Below are 15,996 nucleotides of genomic sequence, written 5' to 3'. Positions count from 1 at the left end.
ATCACAGCTGTAGCAGTGGGCACTGATGCGTTGTGTAGTTACATTTGTGGGAGGTGTGCAGGCTACAGCATAGGGTAAAGAAGTAGGGTTTGTGTCTACATGGGACCTACGTGTTGCTTACAGCAAAGATTCAACGCAAAAGCATAAACTGGCCTTAAGACAAGGTCAGTCCACATTCTGTGTGTCATATATTAAAATATTTATAACAAGCACAGATACCAAATGTGATTGAAATCTCACATAGGGGAGGAAGAAAAAAATAAAATTTTTCAGAGAGATCACAGTCAAAATGAGCCCGTCACACACAGGTCAGTATAATGATTAGTTCTGAATAAAACAGGATCTCAGAGACATTGTGTACATTTAAATGATCTCAAAATTCTACAGCCACGCAGACAGATGATTGGCTGACACTGATTCTAAAACTGATCCCAACATTCCGTGAAATACTGATAACGGCAACAATTTCAAACAAACACATTAGACTCTTTTCTGAGTGAGACATTGCACACACAAAAACCACTGCTCTTCAAAACCTTTTACTACAGCATCCTACAACTTCTAACAACCACTTTCTTCTTACATCTTCCATCTCCAGATATGGTATTTACCTGTTAATTCAGTTTGAATTAGATTCGGTTTTGTTGCCTAAAACAAAGTGTCTATGTGTAGTATATGATTTTAAGATGATGATGTGAGGGAAAACTTGTTGTTTCAGGACCGTGATTATCACAGCTCTCGAGGTTCTTATGGAATCAGAAGGAAGAGAGTACCTCCAAAACATCTGAGGGACTACTTCCTCGAGGGAGAGCTTCCACCTGAAAGTAATTCTGACTTTGATGGTTTGATGAATAGTTAGTGGTGTTTCACGATACACAAATACTAGAAATGTATCGCAATACCATTATTAGTACCATTTAAATAAAAGCAGTATTTTGAGCAGTTGCGTCAGAGTGCCACAGGGGGGCAGTGTGCGCACATACAGTTAATGCTCTCTGCAGGAAAACGGAGAATACGAGCGCCTGTCTCCTGTTGAGTTCTCTCGGTTTGTGTGTGAGAGGGAGGGAGAGAAAGAGAGAGAGAGTTTAACACTAGAAACCCCAGGAGACAGTGTCTACTGCTGTGTCTCTGGACTCCTGTCCCTGGACCTCCTTCCTGAGTGCAGCGTTTCTGTGCGAAACGCTTTGTAAACGTTTTTGTGATTTGACTCAGTCAACGCCTGTCCACTTCCGGTATCCGTCGTTACAAAAGCCTTATAATGACGTTTAATAAATTTGTAAAGTAGCAATAGTGACCTGCCCGATTTGGATTGCGCATGCGCAGACTTTCCCTCATATGTAGCTACCATATAGCAGCAGAGAGACTACTTTAAAAATGTAGAAAGGAGCTTTATCTTCAAGAGTGAGTAATTTTAGAGCACCTGCAAAGTGTGTTATTTATAGCTGAATATATCCGTATAATATACTGAGGTACTCTTCTGTTTAAACAAGTCAAGATGAATAAAAAAGGGCTGTGTCTATTTACAATTACAAGAAGAAATTAATAAAGTATCAGATATTCAATGCAATATGGAAGTGACAAATTGATGTAGACAATTGTTAATTTAAATAGAAATGTTTTAAGGCTCTTATTCCGTCATTAATGTGTCCACATTTTTTTTTTAGACATTTATTTAAACTTTTTACCAAAAGGTTGCTAGCTATTATAATAACACATTCCATGTTCTGTCTTTTACTATTGCATGACTTTCTCTGATTATGTCTTTGCCATGGTGTTATTTCAGTACTGGTATTGAGGTATTTAGGCAGATGTAACAATGTCAAAATGTAGGTATTGTGAAACACAGCTAGACAGACTAAGTGAACTAGGGAGTTGGTGGTTCTGCACTCTTTACTGGGCTATGAATTTAGATGTAATTAACGTGTTCACATATTTAGGTTGTTGTCAATGTGGTTAATAGATAATTAGAAAAACATGAATAAATAAAACAAAATGTCTCTTTTGAAGGTGTCTGTGGGACCACCACCAGTCGCAGGAGGACACAGTCCAAGGCTCGACGAGTGGCCACAGGGACCAGAAGTGAGTACGGTCACCTAAAGCCATAATCAAGTCAAATTATAACCTGTACCTCTGTATGTGTGTGTGAACACGTCTAGTATTTTCTGTGTTATGCTTCTACTAAGCTAACATGAGGTATAATTTGTCCACACCTTATGGTATTTGTGATATTTAAAATTTGTAACACAAAGTTCGTGTAACGTTTTATAATGAAATAACATCTAACATTCCCTTCAGTACACGCTACAATAAAACTAGACGATCTGTCTCACAAACAATAAAGTACAAGTGAACAAATGTCATATTTACCTGTTACTTATCAAATACAAATGAATATAAAGTTTTCACATGAACATCTTTGTAAATGTAAGGGAATAAATTTAACTATTTCCTGTGACAGGGATCGAGGGCTCTCTGCAGGATCTGGACGGAGGAGAAGGTTCTACCTTGGCTCTTGCTGACAGGGCTGAAGAACCGAGGAACCCTGCACACACCAGCCTTGTACGTCATTTTTCTTCAAATAAATCCTTGTATCTCCATTTTTAATGTAAATGTTATTAGCTTGTAAAGCAGGAAGTAGGTGGTCTGGAGAGGGAATTCTTCAAAGAGACAGTTATTAATGATATATTTACATTGTTTCAGAAGCACATTGATGGTTAGTCTCTAATGGTGGGCCAGGTCTGATATAGTGACAATAAATACAATTCTGTAGGTTTCTGCTCCATAGTGAGGGTCCATGTGGGCGGACAGGTTTAAAATCAGTTTAATACAGAATCTCTTTGGATGATGAATGCTGATATTGTGCTTGTTGATGCAGACTGCAGAGAGAAAGCGGAAGAGGGAGGAGCTACAGGAGAGTGAGTCTGTGGAGGAAAAGGACACCAACACCACTCCTCCACTCCCAACTACAGGTGAGTGGAGCAGCCTCTAACCTGATAACGATATTGTTGCTGGATTGATGAATTTCAGTAAGAGTAACATAGTCAGCTAACAGCAGCTTGAGTCAAAGTACAAAAATATTCACTTTAAAACAACATCAGCACTGAGTAACGTTCAGAACCACAGCAGAACCTCTGAGTCCAGTGTCTTTCAGCTTGTGGAACATATTTACTTTGAGTGATTTGAGATTCTGAACATGCGGCTGAGTAAATGTGACTCTCCTCTTCTCCCAGCCCCTACTACTGCCTCAGTCTCTGAGAACAACTCCCTCCCTCTGCTGACCCTTGGACACACCCAGGAGGAGTTCCAGAGGATTTTCCACTCTGTGGTGGACCCTATGGTCCGATGGCCCTCTGGACGACCTCGTCCCTGCAGCCTGGAGCTCAGTCTGGGGATTAAACAGCGCCTGTGGGAAACTCTCCGCTGTCCCACTATCACGGAGGAAGTGTCGCCTGACGGACGGGTCACGTTCACTGAGACCTACAGTGACCCAGGTTTCAGAAGCTCTGCTCCTCGTTACGAGCTGGACACCAGTGGAGAGCCCCTTCCCAAGAAACCAAGAGTGTGACCTCACACAGTACATCTTACAGGACACAGAGGATTTACCATCACAGAAACCTCTGTTTTTATTATTATTAATAGTAGTAGGAGTACTAAATTTAGATAGGTTTTATTTTGATAAGTTTTACTTAATTTTATTAGGATAAGTTTTATTTAGTTTTTTTAGGATAAGTTTTATTTAGTTTTATTAGGATAAGTTTTATTTAGTTTTATTAGGATAAGTTTTATTTAGTTTTATTAGGATAAGTTAGGCTATGTTACATAAAATATGCACAGCTAAGTTCTGTTCAAGTTAGGTGAAATATCTTAGGCTTAAGTTAGTATAAGTTAGTATATGTTAGGTAAGTATAGAACTGTTATAAATGTATATTTCTATTTGCATTGTCTCTCCACTCTTTCTTCTCTTCTTTGCAGGTCTCCCACTGGCTTTCTTGTCTCCCTTTGGACGTGGTGGAAGTGAACTACTGCACTTTACAGATCAACTTTTTAAGGCACTGGGTGAGGAATTGTGCTCTGTTCAATTTTCAAATTCCATTCTCTCTAAAGTGTTTTAGCTCACACTAAAGTATCTGGGAATAGTCTGGAAAGTAATCTTACATTTTGTGAAGTTTAATGACATCTCTTTTTTCCTCTTTGTGTTTCTAGGGATTAACACTCGTACATGTTTTAAGGAACCTTTTGAAGTGATGTCTTCCATCTCCTTACAACACCTCATAACAGCCGCTGGTCAGTCCAGTAGTGTATAGACTCTGCTGGACTGACTGGACCACACCCCAACCTTCCGTAAGTAACCGATCCTGTAAATCAGTCTTTCATTTCATCGTGCAGGATGAGAATGGACATCCAATGCATTTAATGTGGAACAGTAAATAAAAAACTTGCTACTTTATAGATTTATACAGTTTATCTGATCCCACATTTCCTCTTTTCTCCCTGTTTGGTCACATCTGTACACCCATGTGATGGAGGCGCAACTCTGCTGTTAACATTGAGCCAGGAGACAGGAAACCGTAACGCTGACCTGTTACACATGAGGTAAAACAACATCTGTGTGATGCTCCTGGAATTGCCGCAGGCCCCATGTTCATTGTTGATATGACCATCGGGACATTTCCACACTCCTTCAACCTGTTGGAAATTCACTTTCTTTACACCCTTCTTTTCTCAACTTCAGAAGTAAAGGAACATCTCCATCAATAAGAGTCTTGTCCTGTTGTCATCATTAGAGAGGTGAGGTGCTTCTACAAAGACAGCTTTATTTCAACGAGTGACTTGGATCTATATATCAAGACATTTTCTTACTTTTCCTTGGATGTTGATATTGGAATAATACTTTTGGATGTGAATGTGATGTACTGATTGTAACCATCTTCAAAGTTTTTCTTTTCTTTTTTCTTTTTTAAGATGGGAAGCATCCCATGGACTTGGATTTTAACAGGAAGACTGACTGGTGAACTGACAGCAAACTGAATCGCTGACTGATAAAATAGACACCTGACCTTTAGGATAAATTTTATTTTTTGTTGTTTAGTTAAGCTTTATTTAATTATATTAGAATAAGTCTAAAATGTTGTTCTGCTCACTCTTAAATAGTTAGGAAAATCTGGAAAATAATCTTGAATTTTGTGAAGCTTATTGACCTCTCTTTTCTCTCTGTGTTTGCAGGGATTACCACTCGCACGTGTTTTAAGGAACTGTTTGAAGTGAAGTATTACAACTCCTTACGACACCTTGCAACAAATGCTGGTCCGTGACGTGTTCACCTGGCCACACTAGATGATGAGGCTGCATTTGTGTGTGGATTGAATGGAATGCGAAAAGAAAGTCTCAAATTCCTAAAACCCGCGAGGAGGAAATAAACAGATATATGTCATGTAAAACAGGTGAGTGACTTGATCCACAAGTGCAGATTCAACACTTTATGAAGACATTTTTAATTCGAGACTGAGACTTTACAAATATATGCAATGTAAATGTTAACAAATGTATATTTTATTTCACATAAAGTCATGATATATCTATGAAAAAAAACATGTATTCATGAATTGAACTGTATTTGTACAAACTGCAGACAGTGAGAGACAAATTGGGATATATAAGTTTGTAAACAGTGAAACATATTTGTGAATTGTGTTTAATTAGTGGATTAACATTTATGCATTTGTCAAGTATTTTGAGACTAATCTCTCTCCGTAGGAAATCAGTGTTACGTCTGGTGACTTATTTGTGTTGTTTCTCTATCCTGAGTAAATGCCACAGGTGCTGCTGCTGATTTGCTGCTGGAACCTTGCTCCGGTTGGCTGACAGGATTAAGGCGGAACAGATTTAAAGCCCTGCTGGATGACTGAAAGAGGCTCCTCCTCTTCCTCCTGGTCATTGCTTCTTCCTGCCAGACTAAAGCTTGTGTGTATGTGCATCTGTGAACATACTATTGTTTGTGATTCAGCTCATGCTATTGTGTGTGAGTCAGCTGTCTAATGTGGTGTTAACCTCATAGTTCTCCTACTCATTTGGAAGCTGTAGGGGGTGTAGCCTTATTTATTTTCATTAAAGGGGTTGACTTGCATTCTGTTTATGTTAGGGAGTTAGGTAATGTTTTTGTATTTTCTTTCTTTATTGATTTGGGTAGGTAAGTTATATATGTTGGGTGGAATGGGATTTGTTTATTTTAGGCTTAGACCACTCCTGAAGTTTTGCTTCCATTGTCATCTTGGAGTAAATAAAACATTTGGAGACTGAATTCTGGTGAACCTGTCGTTTCCTTGGTCTGGTGGGACTGAAGTGTGAGGAGTTGGGGGAGACATATATACTTTTTTTTTTTTTCCTTTTTACTTTATGTTGCGGCCTACCTAGACAGGCTGTAACATAAATTGGGGGCTCGTCCTCTTTGGGTTTTTTTTGGCAGGGGGAGCTTTCTGCTTTTCTTGTTGTGGTCTGTCGGACTGTGTCTGTCTGGCTGGTTTTTTTTTGGTGGGGGTGAACTTCTATGGTTTGAGGCTTCAGTATGGATGTGGCTGATTTTGTTAGGTCTCCTTCTCGTGGGAAATTGGATACTTACCGTAGAAAGGATCTAGTCTCGATTGCTGAGGCTTATCAGGTGTCTGTTCCTCGTCATGGTAAGAGGGAGGAGATTAAAACTGCTTTACTTGAGAAATTGGTTGCTTTAAAGGTGTTGCCAGATGGAGAGGTGGCAGTCAGTGCGCAGGTTGCAGGTGAGGGTGCAGGTGCTTTCTCACTGGTTGTGGAGGAGTCCACTATCAGTGCGGTATCGCCTAGTACGGGATCAAAACCATCTGATCCTCTGATAGCAGTGCGCCTTAAGGAGTTGGAATTGGAGACACGACGGCAGGAGCGTGAGATACAATTTCTGAAGGTGAGGGCTCTGGAGATTGAAGCTGAGAAGGCTCTGAGGTTATACCAGTTGCAGACTGGGCCTTCAGGTGCAGGTACTGCAACTGGTGACCCTTTGCTACTACCGCTGGGTGCTTCTTCAGAGACTACCGATAGGAGAGCTTCTGGCCCTGTTTCCATTCTTCCTGGTCCTACTTCTACTCCTTCTGGCCCTGCTTCCACACCTTCTACCCTGTTTATTCCTTTGCCAGCTGCTGCTCATTCTTCTGTGACATCACCAGAACCGGTTGCTGCATTTGATGTAGGTAAGCATATTAAGCTAGTACCTCATTTTAGAGAATCAGATGTGGATTCTTATTTTCCTGCTTTTGAACGAATTGCCTCTGTTTTGCATTGGCCTAAGGAAGTCTGGCCTCTGTTGTTGCAATGCAAGCTGGAGGGAAAAGCTCAAGAGGTATGCGCAGCGTTATCTTTAAGTCAGAGTTTGGATTATGAGGTAGTGAAAAGCAGTATTTTACATGCATATGAGCTTGTGCCTGAAGCTTACCGCCAAAACTTTAGAATGAAGGTGAAAACCGCCAGCCAGACATATGTGGAGTTTGCACGTGAGAAACGGACTTTATTTGAGAAGTGGTGTAGTGCCTCTAATGTTACCAGTTTTGAACAGTTACAGGAACTCATTTTATTGGAGGATTTTAAAAATGCTGTTCATGAAAATATTGTGGTTCATCTAAATGAGAAGAAAGTTATTTCTCTGGCAGATGCAGCGGTGTATGCAGATGAGTTTGTGTTGACTCATAAAACTGTTTTTACATCGCCTGTACGGTCTGACCGTGTGGTAAGAAAGGATTGCACATTACCACATGCTGCGTTTGTTGCTCCAGAAAAATGTGAGGTACCACCTAAAGTGTTTCAAAAGGGTCATAATGATGGTGAGACACGTGTTTGTTTCTTTTGTTGTAAACCTGGACATTTGATCGCTGAGTGTAAAGCCTGGCAAAAGAAAAGAAACAAACAGCATCTCAAAAGTGTGGGTCTGGCACAATCGGATGCCTTGTCGTCTTTGCAAAGTTCCAAACCTTGCCTGGATGACGGGTATAAGCCTTTTTTATTGAATGGGTGGGTTTCAATTGTAGAGCAGGATCATGATTTACATCCTGTTAAAATATTACGAGATACCGGAGCTGCTCAGTCGTTTATTTTAGAAAGTGTGTTGCCCTTCTCCGAAAAGACGTTTTGTGGGTCTTCTGTTTTGGTACGGGGTATTGAGATGGGTCATCTGCAAGTTCCCTTGCACACGATTTATTTGAAATCTGGGTTAGTTAAAGGTCTTGTGAAGGTTGCTGTGCGAGATAGGTTGCCAGTTGCAGGTGTCTCCCTCATTCTTGGGAACGATTTGGCTGGAGGAAAAGTGTTTCCTTTGCCAGAAGTGAGTGTGATGCCTGAAACTGGTGACATCGATCCAAAAATTTTATCTTTGTTCCCTGGTTGTGTGGTAACAAGGGCTCAAGCTCGTAAAACTCCAGAGGTACCCCTTTTAGGGACATTTATGGCACCTCAAGGTCCACCAGTTGTGAAGGAGACAAAAGCAAGTGGTGATAAAAAAATTTTTGGGGAAGTGATTATGACAGGGTTAAAAATTGGGAGAAAGCAGCTGATTGAAGCTCAGCAAGGTGATGCATCTTTAGCCTTGTGTTTTGCTAAAACTGTTCCGGAGGGGGATATAAATAAATTAGCGGTTGCTTATTATGTCAGTGAGGGAATTTTGAAACGAAAGTGGACACCTACAGGAACCTCTGATTTGGGTTGGAACACTATCCATCAGATTGTTATTCCAGAGGCTTATAGAGGTCCTGTTTTGAGCCTAGCACATGAGAATGCATTTTCTGGTCATTTAGGAGTTACTAAGACTTATGACCGTATTTTAAGACATTTCTTTTGGCCGGGACTCAAGAGTGATGTTTCAAATTTCTGTCGTTCTTGTCATGTATGCCAACTAGTAGGTAAACCTAATCAGTCAATTCCGTCAGCTCCCCTTCATCCAATACCGGTGATGGGGGAGCCTTTCGAGAAAATCCTTTTGGATTGTGTGGGTCCATTGCCAAGGTCAAGTCCGGCCTGTACAGGCCAAGATTTCTGCCATTTTGGATTTTCCTGCCCCCACTAACCGGCGTGAGTTAAGGAGATTTTTAGGAATGGCTGGGTTTTATCGTGCGTTTTGTAGAAACTTTTCTAGTCTAGTGTCTCCTCTTACTGACCTACTTCAGAAGGGACAGCTATTCATGTGGTCTCCAGAGTGTAAATTAGCTTTTGACGCCATCAAAGCTGTTTTGTGTAACTCTCCAGTCCTTACTGCACCAAATTTTGAGATACCTTTTAAACTTGAAGTAGATGCAAGTGGGACAGGTGCAGGGGCTGTATTGCTACAGGAAGATCACCAAGGCATTGACCATCCTGTTTGTTATTTTTCAAAGAAATTCAACAAACATCAGTTAAACTATAGTACTATCGAAAAGGAAACGTTAGCTCTTTTGTTGGCTTTGCAACATTTCGAAGTTTATGTTGGATCAAGTTCAGTGCCGATAGTGGTTTACACTGACCACAACCCACTGGTCTTCCTTAACCGAATGAGCAATCATAATCAACGTCTTTTGAGATGGTCATTGTTGGTACAATCTTTCCCACTAGAGATACATCATAAAAAGGGAAGTGAAAATATAGTTGCTGATGCTTTGTCACGTGTTTAATTTTATAGTTTCAAACATGTTGTTTGATTCTGTAGGGTGGGGGTGTTACGTCTGGTGACTTATTTGTGTTGTTTCTCTATCCTGAGTAAATGCCACAGGTGCTGCTGCTGATTTGCTGCTGGAACCGTGCTCCGGTTGGCTGACAGGATTAAGGCGGAACAGATTTAAAGCCCTGCTGGATGACTGAAAGAGGCTCCTCCTCTTCCTCCTGGTCATTGCTTCTTCCTGCCAGACTAAAGCTTGTGTGTATGTGCATCTGTGAACATACTATTGTTTGTGATTCAGCTCATGCTATTGTGTGTGAGTCAGCTGTCTAATGTGGTGTTAACCTCATAGTTCTCCTACTCATTTGGAAGCTGTAGGGGGTGTAGCCTTATTTATTTTCATTAAAGGGGTTGACTTGCATTCTGTTTATGTTAGGGAGTTAGGTAATGTTTTTGTATTTTCTTTCTTTATTGATTTGGGTAGGTAAGTTATATATGTTGGGTGGAATGGGATTTGTTTATTTTAGGCTTAGACCACTCCTGAAGTTTTGCTTCCATTGTCATCTTGGAGTAAATAAAACATTTGGAGACTGAATTCTGGTGAACCTGTCGTTTCCTTGGTCTGGTGGGACTGAAGTGTGAGGAGTTGGGGGAGACATATATACTTTTTTTTTTTTTTCCTTTTTACTTTATGTTGCGGCCTACCTAGACAGGCTGTAACAATCAGTTTAAACTGTCTTTCACAGGAATGATTTAAAACACTTAAGGATAAAGAGGGGTCTCTGTGGCCAAATTACCTGTGTTCTTTAGGGGTGGAAACATTTGGAGTCGATACCTCCTACTGATTTTAAATTGTTTAAGCTGGAATAGACAGTGAGCAGGTGGCCTCTCCAAGTGTCCCTTTGGCATATTCATTTAATGCAGAAATAGTGTATATGTCTTATATACACATAATAAAATCTTACAATGTATTCCTGTACCTACCTTGAGAAACCGCCCCAAGTTGCCTTTTACCCTCACCAAACAGGAAACGTTTTAATTCATTGTTTTTTATTATGTTTTACCTAGTTTATTTCTGGTTTTTACACTGGTTTCTAACCCAGTACTCTGCCCCTTTAAATGCCAGACGTATTGGAAGGCGGGAGCTTCTCCCTGATTGGCTGTAGCGCGAGACACCTCCCCTCCTGTGTTTAAAAGGCCTCATTGAGGGAAAGGCAGCCAGTGAAAGAACTTAAAATTTTGAAAACATGTTTATTATCTTGATTATTGTATGTCGAGTTTGTAGCTGTCAAATAAAACTCTCTCACGCTGCGTGGTTCTGTTAGGCGCTGAAACCGCATGCGCTCTGCTAAAGCATGGGTCTGTTTGTCCGTCCTCCTTAGCTGCGCATCGCCATAACTCTGCCCCTGATTGGTCTACAGACTTGATTGACGTGTCGTTGGAAAGCTTAGAGCCAGGTTTCCGCATGTATTTTGGATTTGTTGTACTTTTTGTAAACCTTTTGCCAATACAATGTAAACAAGCATGATTATTAGTAACGAACTATTTGACTTTAAAACTCAAATTTGGTCTCGTTTTGAAGGGGACAACCTAAGGTAAGCGCTAGTATGTTTTGTTTGTGTGTAAGTCACGTCTGGGCTCTTTAAGCTTCGTGATGCAGTTGTTTTGTTTTTGTGAGGGAAAGATCTGAAGTTTGGAATACCTTATTATTTCGGTTTTAATTCCGTAGTCATACATTTCATATTATAATGGCTTACATCAATGTAATACTGAGAGTCTGCCTGTTCCATTAATATACACATTAATTATGTACAAATATGGCTCTGTAAAAGAAATGAATATCTATTATGTCTTTTTCATAATTTTCACAGCTAGGTATTTTTTCGACTTATTTTTCGAGTGGAATTATTTATAAAATGGCAAATGGATGAAAGCAGACTTTAATTCCGTGCTTTGGCTGTATATATTGGTCCTGTAATACTTAAGATATACTGACGGGTATGAACGATGATGTTCAGTTGATGATGAACGAGCTAAGCGTGTTCGTCGTGTTGCCCGTGTACTTTTATTTTAACAAAACATTTCTTGCAGATCACACAGTCTTTGCCTGTTTTGTGGACCCAAAGTGGACCCAAACTTTCGACATTAAAAAAAGACGATGCCTAGATTGTTTTCCCCCGTTTTCCGCCATTCCTCCACCCAGTGTAGCCAACTCCGCAGTAAGGAAAGTAGCTAATGGCTGTCATAAAAGTCGCTAAAACGCTGAACATCCTAAATATGTTTAAAACTACAAATGAACTTTCTTCTGTTGATTCTTGGTTTGTTTGTTTATTTTTTTAGTTTTGTCATTGAAATAGGCCGTCACTTCTCAACATAAATTCATGAGTTTAATGCTTTGTCTAGGCCCACATTATTTTAAATATTAATATTACATACTTAAATGAATAGAGTAATAATTAATTAATATGAGAATTAATCAAATTATTAATTTAATTATTACATTTTAAAATGAAAGCTTAAAAATGTATGTGAATATATTTAATCGTTATTTAAATGTGCATTTAAAATATTTTCTTAATTTAAATATTTAAATAATTTAATTCATTATTTAACTGTTTCTATATTTATTTTATATGCCTTGCAGCCTTGCACTATTAAATACTTAAATCTGTTGACATCATCAATCATCCGTCAGTGGGCATTAACTTCATATTTGAAAAAGTAAAAAGGAAAAGAAAAAAAAAATACCCTAAAATTCCCAGAGATTATATCCGACAGTGAAGATAAGTGGGATATGTTTAATTAATGTTCGATTCATATTTTTCACATTCCAAAACTTTTAATCTTCATCTAAATTGTCTGGATAATCAAATCCCTTTTTTTCCAATCCAGGATCAAAAGAAACGCAGAGATTTTGCCCCAGATTTTCAAAACATTTTCAGATTGGATTAAGCTGGTCCAGATATCACAGGATAAGGATTTCTAGATCTGGATTTTCTGTGATTTTTAATACTCCTCATTATTGCCATCTGCTGGACAAATACTTTTACTATTTCTTGTTAATGAACATACAATCATTAAATCAAGCATTTTAATAGAGCAAAGTGTTCCCTTTATTCTCCACACTTTAATTATGATTTTAATTGCTTATTTACATTTTATGCTCCTTCACTTTAACTTTAATTGTCTGAAAAACAGTTTGACCTACAAGTATTTATGAAACAAATGACTAAAATTTCAATAATCACAAGAAATAAAGGTCTAACAGCATTCCTCATTCATAATTATTATTATTTTTTTTAAAAAGAGTTAAAACATATTTTTCAAGTTTAATATAAGTAGATTGTTTTAATTATGTCGGATACCTTTTGAAAAACCGGCCGCAGGAGATTAAATGTGGAGTATGACATCAACACAACTTTAAAATCTATCATTAATATACAACACGGTACAATTATGTTCCATGACTAACGGGACTGAATGTGTACCCTTGAGGGAACCACCACAGTGACAGTTTTACTGAGAGTACAGGCTATAATACATATTATTTGTTTGGTGAATGTTTTATTTTTGTTTGGTTCAACTCTGTGTTTGGTCGTCTGTGTTTTCTTATTGTACAAATGCAGTGTGTTGTTTTGCTAGAAACATAGACTGTGTATAGACCTAAATGTGAGTATTTCTGGTGGAGGAATTTAAATAATGAAGAAATAATTCATGTAACAATTACAATAATAATAATAATAATAATAATAACAATAATTAAAATGCAGATGCCTTTTTATGCTTCTGTTGAGAATCTAATGTGTGTTCTCAGTAGTTGAGGAGTTAAAATGGCTTTAGTAAGAGCTCTAATAGGTCATGATGCAACTTAAAAATGGCATGTAGTATGTATTGGTTTCATTTACCTTTATTTTTAATTGGTTTGTCTTTCAGGAACGCTGGATCTTCAGTGAAGAACTCTGTTGTTTTGTGGTATTTTGCTGCATCTCTATTGGTGGCAACAGTCTTCCCATAATGCAGCGCACCCTAAATCTCATGCATGTTTTCAACCCAGCTGATATTTTTGAAAACAATTTGCATATTTTACCAAACCAGCCAATCAGCAACGCCAATTAAAATGAGTCTTTATATGCCTTGTGAAATGACTAGTGTTCTCAGTGTTGGTGAATATGAAAAAGAAATCAGATATTTAAAGATTTCTACCCTGATAGAGAAAACTAGTTCCACAGACTAAGTATCAGCAGCGAACACAGACTCCTCTTTTAAACTGTTTCTTAAAAACGGAGCTCATCGGGCTGAGCCTACTCTTGCTGTATTTGTATTGGGCTAGTGTGGTGTTCCTCCAGCTACAAACACATTCTCTTTGAGGTCTTCCTCCTAGAGGACAGTATCTCATCCCCCACTTGGAGGAACACTTCATTCTCCTTCAGGCCTGAGGCACCTTCAGGTCCACATCGAACCAGTGATGCTCTCTGGCCTGGCAGGCAGAGAATGAGGTAAATTTGGGCTGGCCAACTAGTAGCTCCTGCTAAGGGGGGTGGAGCATACCAGCAGTGGGTGGTCCCCACTGGCCCCGCCCACACTGGGCAGAGCTTAAGGAATGCAGGCAGGAGGCTCACCCAAACTGAAGATTCGGGGTAACCTCAGCACCACCCACACTGGGAGGAAGAGGCAGCTTGGCCCATGCCCAAATTTAATAAGATACAGTTTCTCACTACAAAGCTTCTGTTTTAACACTCGGTCTCAGGTTGAGGGGAGATGTGTGGGTGTTTCCAAATGGGTCATGTGATAATTCTTTTTTTTTTTAGTCACTATGAATGAGGAGACTAGAGCTCTGAACTAAGTTTGATCAAATTGAGTCCAGATTCTGGTTTGCTCATTTGATTCTTAATCAGGATGCTGTGTTCATTCCTGTTATGTTTGTGTCAGAAATCAAGAGCTATTCAAAAGCTGTTGTGGAGGTTTCTTCAGTGAATTGCCTTATTTGAGAGTTGACTCTAAAATTATTAAATATCCAAACATTATATATTCAGGCTGAAGACTGAATGAAATGTATATACATTTCTCAGACATTCTGGACTAGTTTTCTCATCCATGGTGAGTGACTCTATGTAAAATCAGTGTGGAGTCATGAACAAACTCTGTTATTTCTGCATGCAAAAGCTGTAAAACACTCCTCGTATTTAAGTCAACAGTGAAGCCACTGAGGTGTGATATGCGAGGGTTGCTTCAGGAACGATACTCGATGTAAAACCTGTGTCAAGTCTTTTGTAAAGTTTATGTGCTGGGTTAATGGGTAATCCACTCTTTAAACCCCTTGCTAAAGCAGCTGAAAGTGGAATTACATTTGTATCATTTTTTCAAAAGAAAGTTGACGTGGCACTGCAGAAATCATCTATTGTATTTTTTTTGAGACCACATGATCCCACATGCAGCCATCGTTCACAAGTTGTGGTTTAGTTTTTTCTAGTCTGGGTTTATTTTTTTATTCTTTTGGATTATTTTTTTATAGCAAGCCTTAAGGCTGTAAATCAGAACACAAACAGACAGGGGCTTTGTTTTTATACTGAATGAAACAAGCCAAGTACAATGTGAACCACAAAGAAACTGAACCAAGACCACCTCAAGACATGGTCCGAGACATCTGAGATGGTTTCATGTGTTCCCACATGCAAAAGATACCAGGACTCAGCAGACAAGTCCATTTGAATCACTGGAAAGGCCCAAGTATGAGACAACTTTATTGTTAACTTGAGTTAAAAAATTGTGTTTTAAGATATTAATACAATTCTGCATGCATAAAAATACAATACAGTTAGAAACCTTGTTTTGATTTTTCATACCTGCATTTTCATTAAGTAATTAAGTACAAAGTTAGCTAATCTGGGGTGTAGTTTGTAAAAGAGTAACTCTAAAGTGAAGGAAGACTAACAGCTCCAGAGTCAGGTAGGATAATCACTCTGTTTTTAAATTGAATAATGCATTTTTAGTAAACAGTGGGACAACGTAAATGTAAACACAAACAAAAAAGATGCTGAGTATTTAGTGAAGCATAGGCTCTGTTTACAGACACCTAGAGAGAGCTGTTTATAATAATTAGCACTTTTTTCATGTTAACATGCTATCATACATGCTAAAAACATTAGCATTGTCTAACTGGCTTAGTTTCTGTCATTGTACACACTTCAGAGACTGATTAATTCTAAAAAGTAGTATCTAAACATTAATAAAGATATTTAGGTTCTAGAGAAAAATGAAGAGCAGTAAACAAACAAGAAGTAAATTAATTATAGACAAAAGCAAAAACAACCAAATAACAAGCTAAATGCTCAAAAATCCAATGGCACAACACAGAC

The 15,996-nt window shown here is 38.7% G+C and overlaps 2 protein-coding genes across 2 annotated transcripts in view; both read left to right on the top strand.

The window, feature by feature from the left end:
• LOC136710407 (uncharacterized) overlaps positions 1–3,567 on the top strand; it is a 19,824-nt gene extending 16,257 nt beyond the window's left edge. The window contains exons 3-7 of the mRNA XM_066685910.1: positions 719–824; positions 2,008–2,079; positions 2,459–2,559; positions 2,876–2,969; positions 3,231–3,567. Coding sequence (XP_066542007.1) covers positions 719–824; positions 2,008–2,079; positions 2,459–2,559; positions 2,876–2,969; positions 3,231–3,565 — 708 coding nt within the window. The 3' untranslated portion in view covers positions 3,566–3,567. The remainder of the gene's footprint in view (positions 1–718; positions 825–2,007; positions 2,080–2,458; positions 2,560–2,875; positions 2,970–3,230) is intronic.
• Positions 3,568–6,417: 2,850 nt separating this feature from the next.
• Positions 6,418–13,743, top strand: LOC136689095 (uncharacterized). The gene is made up of 2 exons (XM_066662467.1): positions 6,418–9,902; positions 13,574–13,743. Exon 1 carries the CDS (start codon positions 6,563–6,565, stop codon positions 9,074–9,076), a length of 2,514 nt encoding a protein of 837 aa, XP_066518564.1. The 5' UTR covers positions 6,418–6,562; the 3' UTR covers positions 9,077–9,902; positions 13,574–13,743.
• Positions 13,744–15,996: the final 2,253 nt, after the last annotated feature.

This window comes from Hoplias malabaricus, chromosome 1 (assembly GCF_029633855.1).
Source record: "Hoplias malabaricus isolate fHopMal1 chromosome 1, fHopMal1.hap1, whole genome shotgun sequence".
Lineage (NCBI taxonomy): Eukaryota > Metazoa > Chordata > Actinopteri > Characiformes > Erythrinidae > Hoplias > Hoplias malabaricus.
Note: the sequence above shows the minus strand (reverse complement) of the source record. Positions and strands in the feature narration are given on the sequence as shown.